General features: G+C 29.3%; 1 protein-coding gene across 1 annotated transcript; it reads left to right on the forward strand.

Annotated features, from left to right (window-relative positions):
- Nucleotides 1–299: 299 nt before the first annotated feature.
- LOC114166510 (short-chain dehydrogenase reductase 2a-like) lies at nucleotides 300–1,857 on the forward strand. Its single transcript, XM_028051252.1, has 2 exons — nucleotides 300–491; nucleotides 935–1,857. The coding sequence occupies exons 1-2, from the start codon at nucleotides 403–405 to the stop codon at nucleotides 1,773–1,775; spliced, it is 930 nt and encodes a 309-aa protein (XP_027907053.1). The 5' UTR covers nucleotides 300–402; the 3' UTR covers nucleotides 1,776–1,857.
- The last annotated feature ends 6,945 nt before the right edge of the window (nucleotides 1,858–8,802 follow it).

Here is an 8,802-nt window from a genome sequence, read left to right on the forward strand (position 1 = left end):
AAAAACAAAAACAATGGTTTTTTAATAACAACTAGGTAAAAATACCAAACACAAATTTGGAAATGAAAAATGTTATTTATACAGTCTATTTTTAGGACATAAAAAAGTGAAAGAGAGAGAAACAACCAGTGCAATATGAAAAAAATAGTGTGATGTTATAAAATAATGAGTCAAAAGAGATATAAGTAAAGTACTATGGGAATATATAAATATTATTTTTGGTTTGAAAATAATGTAACCCCTGAGATCCAACCAATACAACTTCAGATATCAAAAACCTCTTCATGTATAAATACCCTTGTTTTCCATTCTACCTGCACTTGTTCTGTAAACTTCTGCCTCCTCTGTTTCTCTCTGTTTCTCTCTCCATTGCATTCAGAATATACTCAGCCACTAACTACCATGGGTGCAGCTAAAGTAATACCTGAGAACCCCCTTCAAGCTGTTCCTATCCTTTCAAGAGAAAGCAGTTTTTCATCTTCACCAAGAAGGTACAATTTTTAATGAGAGAAAGAACACCTTCCCTTTCCCTTTCTGCCTTTTTAGTTTTGTTTTCTTCAATTTCCTCAGTTTTCCTCCAAAATGAAGCAAAATCATGCACCCCAGAAAGAAAAAACACCCCCTTTTACTTAAGTTTACCAGCTATGAACATTTTGTTGACAAGTTTAATAGCACGTGACATTGTAAACTTTACATCTCTAAAAGAAATTACAAGCCATAGAGACCATGGTATTTTTCTTTTCTGAATAATCATTGCAGTTAGGATACTTTTGTTGAGAAATCTGAAGTATTCTCACATAATTTTCTTTAAGATTTAGGAATAATTTACTTCAATGATTGGAAGTATGTACCTTGAGATGAAAAAGCTCTTAAATTTATCGAATTTGTGAAGAAACAGTTGATATGAGTGTAAACTGTTTGATGTTATGTTTAGGTTGGAGGGCAAGGTTGCTATCGTAACAGGGGGTGCGAGAGGGATCGGTGAAGCCACGGTGCGAGTGTTCGTGAAGAACGGTGCGAGGGTGGTGATAGCGGATGTTGAGGACGCACTTGGGACGATGCTGGCGGAGACTTTGGCCCCTTCAGCGACGTACGTGCACTGCGACGTTAGCGTGGAAGAAGAGGTGGAGAATTTGGTGAGATCCACGGTTTGTCGGTACGGGCAAGTGGACATAATGTTCAACAACGCAGGGGTGTTGGGGAACCAGTCGAAGAACAAAAGCATTCTGAACTTTGATCCGAAGGAGTTCGACAGTGTGATGCAAGTGAACGTGAAGGGCATGGCGTTGGGGATCAAGCACGCTGCAAAGGCCATGATTCCTAAGGGCGTAGGGTGCATAATTTCCACTGCTAGTGTTGCTGGAGTGATGGGGGGTCTTGGCCCACATGCTTATACTGCCTCAAAGCATGCGATTGTGGGGCTAACGAAGAACACTGCTTGTGAGTTGGGGAGGTATGGGATAAGGGTGAATTGTATTTCGCCCTTTGGGGTGGCCACCAACATGCTTGTGAATGCTTGGAGAAGTGGTGGTTGTGATGAGGAAGAGGGTGATGATGATGAGGGTATGAATTTTGGGTTGCCATTTCAAGAGGAGGTTGAGAAAATGGAGGGGTTTGTGAGAGGGCTTGCCAACTTGAAAGGACCAACTCTAAGACCCAAAGATATTGCTGAGGCTGCACTTTATCTTGCTAGTGATGAGTCTAAGTATGTTAGTGGTCATAATCTTGTTGTGGATGGTGGAGTCACCTCCTCAAGAAACTGCATTGGTTTGTAACTTGTTGTGTTTCTTCTTTCAGAGTAGGATCCACCGGTGTGTAAAATTATTCATATAAATGTAATTGTACTTATTTTTGTTATTTTACTCTTCTTATCACATGATAGAAACTTAAATTATCAATATGAAGCGGTGCAAGTGTGAATTTAAAGAAATCCCATATTAAATTAAATTAAATAAGTTGAATAAATCATTACTAAAGTGATAAAAATCTGACTATCTAATGGTACTTTGACTTCATAATTTTTTTTTCCTTCATTTCACATTATCCTCGTTATTCTTCATTCTCTATTATTCTTCTAGAAATAAAAATTAACTTTGGTTAAGATCATTATATTTTTATAAAGATGGTTAAATAGTAATTAAATGGAGTAAAGAAAACTTTTTCTTTCTATATTATAATGTTTTTTTCTATTAGTATTTTGTAACATGAGTAAATCATTATTTTAGTCTACCATTGTGAAAAACAATGAATTAGGAATTTAGTTGTTTTAATAGTATGTAGTGTTTTCTTATTTTTGTAATTTTTGGTCATGCTTTCAAATTCTAATATATGATCGGATAATCGCACAAGATGTCTCTGCATTGTTGTATGAAGATGAGGCTTTATAGATTAACCTTCAAATTGTATGAACCATGTTGCACTACATTCTTCGACTACTAATGTAATATATTAAAAAAACAAAATAAAATGTTTCCTTAATAAAGATACAATGATTCATCATATCATTAACTTTTATCTCATTTGCCTGACCACTTGGACTGCTACAAATATTTTGATATTAGTGTTTAATTTATATGAATAAAAAATATTGTAATCTTTTAGAGAATTTAATCAATAATGTCTAGTAAGATTTTGGTTTAATCATACGGAAGGTCCCCGTTTTTATTATAAAATTTCAATTGGGTCCTCAGCTTCAAAGTTATCTTAATTGGGTCTTATTTTTTGAAAATTTGTTTTAATTTGGTCCTTTCTGTTAAGGCATCATGAACGGTGTTAACTGTGTGCCACGTGTCAGCTTGTGATTTTTTTTACTTTTTTTTAATTTTTTTCTTGAAAAAACAGTTGACACGTGTTAAATTAGGGTTTGCCACATGTCAGCTTGTGATTTTTTTAATTTTATAAATTTTTAAATTTTTTTTTAAATTTTTTAAAATTTTTAAATTTTTTTTAAATTTTAAATTAAAAAAAACAACTGCCACGTGTCAAAATATGATTCTACCACGTATCAATTATTTATGTGAAAATATGATTCTGCCACGTGTAAACTAAAGTAATTTCATCTTTTCCAAATTGAGACCAAATTTAACTTTTATATCAATATTATAATGATATTTTTATTATAATAGAGACCAAATATACTTGGTTAACTTTTAGATAATTTTTAAATTTACATGTAAGTTGTTTAGAAATTATTAAAACAAATTTTTTAAATAAAGTTCAATGCAAAATTCAAATTTAAATAAAATTAATTTAGTTAAAAATATCTATTATAATAAAAATATCATTATAATATTGATATAAAAGTTAAATTTAGTCTCAGAATGGGCAAACCTTTATGGGTTATATCGGAAGACATGGAAAGGGATGTTTTTATGTCAGCAGCAGAAGCCCAAGCTCATGGAATTGTAGATCTTGTAGCAGTTGAATAAAAAATTGGTGGCAAAGGTTATTCTAATTAAATACAAGATTGGAAATTTAATTTTTTACTCTATCTTACTTTACATTTTAAAATAAAATCTCTAAGAGTTAATCTATTAATATAGTATATATAATTAATATAGGCTATAAATAAGGAATATAGAATATAAGTAATTCACGGTTAGGATAGATCTAAACCTGCTCATTATACAAAAATATAGATATATATAGTACGACTTACCATGCCAACTATGAAACAACTTATTAGAAACATATATATATATAATATAATATAGGAACCAAATCGAATTTTTTCACATAAATAATTGACATATGGCAGAATCATATTTTGACACGTGACAGTTTTTTTTAATTAAAAAATTTTTAAAAAAAATTAAAAAAATCACAAGCTAACACGTGACAAAACTCTAATTTGACAAGTGTCAGCTGTTTTTTTCAGGAAAAAAAAGTAAAAAAAATTAAAAAAAATTAAAAATTAAAAAAATTAAAAAAATTAAAAAAATTAAAAAAATTAAAAAAATTAAAAAATTAAAAAAATCACGAGCTGACATGTGACACACAGTTAACACCATTATTGATGTCCTAACAAAAATGACCAAATTGGAACAAATTTTCAAAAAATAGAACCCAATTAAGATAACTTTGAAGTTAAGAACTCAATTGAGATTTTGTAATGAAAACGGAGGCCTCCCGTATAATTAAACCTAAGATTTTTAATTTATTTATAAGAATCAAACTCCAAGCTTTAATTAAAATGTTTAAATTTAATTTATCAACGTATATAATGCTTATGTAAAACGTGAGATTGCTAATATATTGTTTTAATTATATAATTTGAATTAAAGAAGTAGTATTAAAAAGGAGATGTGAAAGAAGTAGGGATGGCAACGGGGCGGGGCGGGTACGGGTATCATGATCTCATCCCCATCCCCATAATAAAAATTTATCCCCATCCCCATCCCCAAACCCAACGGGTATACAACTTTTGACTCATCCCCATCCCCACCGGGTAACGGGTATTTTCTTATACCCATACCCATACCCATTTTTTTATTGTTCCATATATCAATTAAATATTTTTTATAAAAAAAATTTAAAAATCACACCAACGGAATCATGATACTATCAAAATATTCAATATTAAAATAACATACTCTTCTTGATTTTCATGATGTCAAATATTAAGAAAAATATTATAATAGTATAAATCTCAAATTAAAGTATCAAATAACAACTAAATAAAATTCAAATAATTATATAAAAGCTAAAAAATTACACATTACTAAAATTTTATAATAATCAAAATATTTATTAATTTTACAAATGATCAGTGGTTTCATTTGCATTCGATCCACCTACACATAGAAAAAAAATGAAAAATTAGATATGATATAATAATTGAAATTGAAAATTTTAATTACTAGAATATAATGTACCTTCTTCATCAGATTCATTTTCACTCATGAGAACATCTTTTCCTTTTAATTTTTTAACACCTACAAACACCAAATGTAGAATATTAGATGAGAATTCACAAAAAATACTAACAAAAAATATTAATAAATTTGAGTAACTTACCTAGATGGTTTGAGTTCCATATCCAACTTCTTGTACACATCAAAGCCTCTATAGTAATATGATGAAGTCGACTACGGTGAGAAGTTAATATCTGACCACCAGTACTAAAAGCAGATTCAGAAGCTACAGTTGTTATTGGAATAGCTAAAACATCCCTTGCAATTGCTTGAAGGGTTGGAAACTTTAACCCATTTGTTTTCCACCATGATAGGATATCAAATTCTTGTGTAACCGGCAAATTATCTTCTTCCAAGTAATAATCCAACTCTGTTTTCATAACTGTAGTTCTAGATTTTTTCTTTTTTGCCATAAACTCTAAAAATTCATTCGCATCATTATCAACATCCTTTCCCAACTCCAATGATGTAGCTCTATAAGAAGAAGTTTCATTCTTTTTTGATTGATATTCCAAAACCAAATCATAGCACATTTGACGAATCCTACTAAGTTTCAGATCAAAATCATTACCATACAATTTATAAAAATAATATTCTAACATGTCCATCTTGTACCTTGGATCTAAAACTGAAGCAATTGCCAATATATCATGAATAACACTCCAGTAACTTTCAAATTTCTTTAACATTTGTATTGCCATATTTTGAATGGTTATCTCAGGAGATTTAACCCAATCATTTATTGCAATCTTGATCTCACAAATCTTTGGGAAAAAGATGTTGGCAGTTGGGTATTTGGAGCCAGAAATGATTTCTGTGATGTCATTAAATAATTTTAGCCTTCGACAAACATCCTTTGCAAATTCCCACTGCATATCAGTTGGCAAAGAAGTGTATTGAGCTTCACGTTGCTTTAACCTAAAAAACACATCCTTATAACATATGGCAATATCAAGCATCTTGTAAGTAGAATTCCATCTAGTTGGGCAATCCAAACTTAACTTTTTAGTGAAAGAAATTCGCAATTGTCTAGCTGTTTCCTCAAATTTTTCCATTCTTTTAGGAGTTGCTGTCCAATATGCTACACTTTCTCGAATTTTTTCCACCCCTTCTTTTAGGACGGCTAACCCTTCTTTCACAATCAAATTAAGGATATGTGCTGAACAACGCATATGAAGCAAAGACCCTTTCTTAATGAGTGTGTCCAACTTCAACTTATCCTTAATTTTTTCAATCATGCTATCATTTGTGCTGCAGTTGTCTAAAGTGATAGTAGACAATTTTGTATCAATATTCCAATCGAACAAACAATCAACTAATACATTGCAAAGTCGATCAGCTGTGTGAGGTGCGGGAACATAAATGAACCTATAAATTAAGCAATATTTTGTAAGACATATAATCTTTCTAGAGGTGCATAAAAAAATTACTGGAAAATTTATAAATTAAAAAAGGTGTACCTCAAAATTATATTTTGCAATGTCCAATTGTCATCAATATAGTGAGCTGTGATAGACATATACCCTTTCTTTTGATTGCTTGTAGTCCACATATCCGATGTAATTGCTATTCTTCCTTTATTTGTATCTATCAACTTCATAACAACTTGTTTTTCATGTTCATAGATGCCGAGTATCTCTTTCTTTATCGTATTTCGTGAAGGAAGTTGAAATAATGGTTGAATTGTTGTCACGAATCTAATAAAACCAATATGGTCCACTATTGACAATGGATATTCATGCAATATAATCATTGTTGCAAGTTCCCTCTTGGCATTTTCTTCATTATAAGCTCCACAAGCCAATTCCTTTTTGCCACTTGAAATCTTAGAAAAAAGTGTTTTTTGTCCCCCTTTTCCTTTTGCTAAAGCCTTCTTTTGAATACATATGTTTGTATGATGGTGCAAGTGCTTTGTTCCATTCTTTGTTTCTCCACCAAGCAGTTTCTTGCAATAGTTACATTTAGCTTTGTATTTTCCATCAACTTTTATCTTTTCAAAGTGTTCCCACACAACACTTTTCAATTTCCCTTTCTCAGGCTCTACTTGTGTTGTTGAATGTATTTCATCATGAACTTCTGAAGGTGTTTGCGTAGATGGATTCAATGGAGATTGACTGTCATTATTGGAACTTTGAAAGGGAGTTGGTTGTTGTGAACACTGTGGTGGACTTGGTACCTGCAAATCTTGATCTCCTGTGCTCATTTTCTCTAGAAACTAACATACGTAACAAAAAAAAATCAAACAAAGTAAAAAGGTTAATTTCTTTTTTAACAAAATATAAAAGGAAAACCAATAATCAAGTTTAAAAATATTTCAAATATTTTTTATACTATTAAAAATTTATATTATACCACTTAAACGAAATAGCACAAATAACAAAATTAAATTAATAATAATTCAAATTTAAACATAGATTCTTCATCTTTTGATCTTGAATTAAATTAAGGATTTATGCAATTGAGCACTTAAAATTGAGAATTAAACATTATCATGAAACAAAAAATAAATAATAAATAAAATTATCATAAAGGAGTAAAGATAATTAAATGTGTGACCCAAATTTGAGAATATCCATTTGAACATAACATAACGGAAAAAAAAATGTATAATTAAGATTATGATAAAAGGAAAAGTACCTTGAAGATCTGCTTAAACCTTAAAGAACAAGCCAAACAATTAAAAGAGAGTAAAAAAGTGTATAACCAAAGTAACAAAAAGAAGAGCTACAAAATAAGAGTCAAACATTTTCATGAAAATAAATAAATAAATAAAGATAATCAAATGTGTAACCTAAAAATTATTTCATAGAATGAAATTGAGGAACACCTATTTGAACATAACCATGTACAGAGAGTAAAAATTATGTAATAAGAAGAAGAAAAATTACCTTCAAAATTAAATCTTGAAAAACAAACCAGACAATTGAGAGAGTAAACAAAGTGTATAACAAAAAACAAAGAGAATGAGAAATATGTTATATATATATATATATATATATATATATATATATATTTATAGATATATATTTATTTTAAGTATATATTATATTATATTATATAATAATATAAATATAATAATATATATTATATTATTATGTATATATATTATATGTATATGTGTAGATATTTTATGCATATATATATATATATATATATATATATATATATTTCTTTTAAATTTTTATAAATTTGTAATGTTATAAATTTGTTTATAAAAGATCTCACTAGTTAAATGATTAATTTGTTTTATACGTATATATTATATATATTATATTATATTATTATGTATATATATTATATGTATATTATATTATATTATATTATATTATATTATATTACATGTATATGTGTAAATATATATATATATATATATATATATATAAAAGTATATTTTATTTATATGTATATATACTATATTATATTATATTATATTATATTATATTATATTATATTATATTATATTTTATGTGTTAATATATTATTTATTTATATATATTGTTTAGATTATTTAATAAATTATAAATAGTTTAGTAATTTAAGCGGGGACGAGTATTTGGGCGGGTATATATATATCCCCATCCCCATCCCCATCCCCAGTTGAAAATTTCGGGTATTACCCATACCCATACCCATACCCAGTCAAAGCGGGGATTCTCCGTCAAAACGGGGACGGGTTCGGGTGATACCCACGGGCACGGGTTTATTTGCCATCTCTAGAAAGAAGTGAGAGAAGTTGTCTAGTTTATTTGATGAGAGTGACAAAATTCGTTTAAAAACGTGTGAAGCTCATGTTATAGAACTTCCATATGCATGTTTGAATGAAATGTGTGGACCACTCTGTATTTCTTATTTTTGTGACTACACTTGTTTTTTTGTGCTGTTAATATCA

This window comes from Vigna unguiculata, chromosome 10, assembly GCF_004118075.2.
Source record: "Vigna unguiculata cultivar IT97K-499-35 chromosome 10, ASM411807v1, whole genome shotgun sequence".
NCBI lineage: Eukaryota > Viridiplantae > Streptophyta > Magnoliopsida > Fabales > Fabaceae > Vigna > Vigna unguiculata.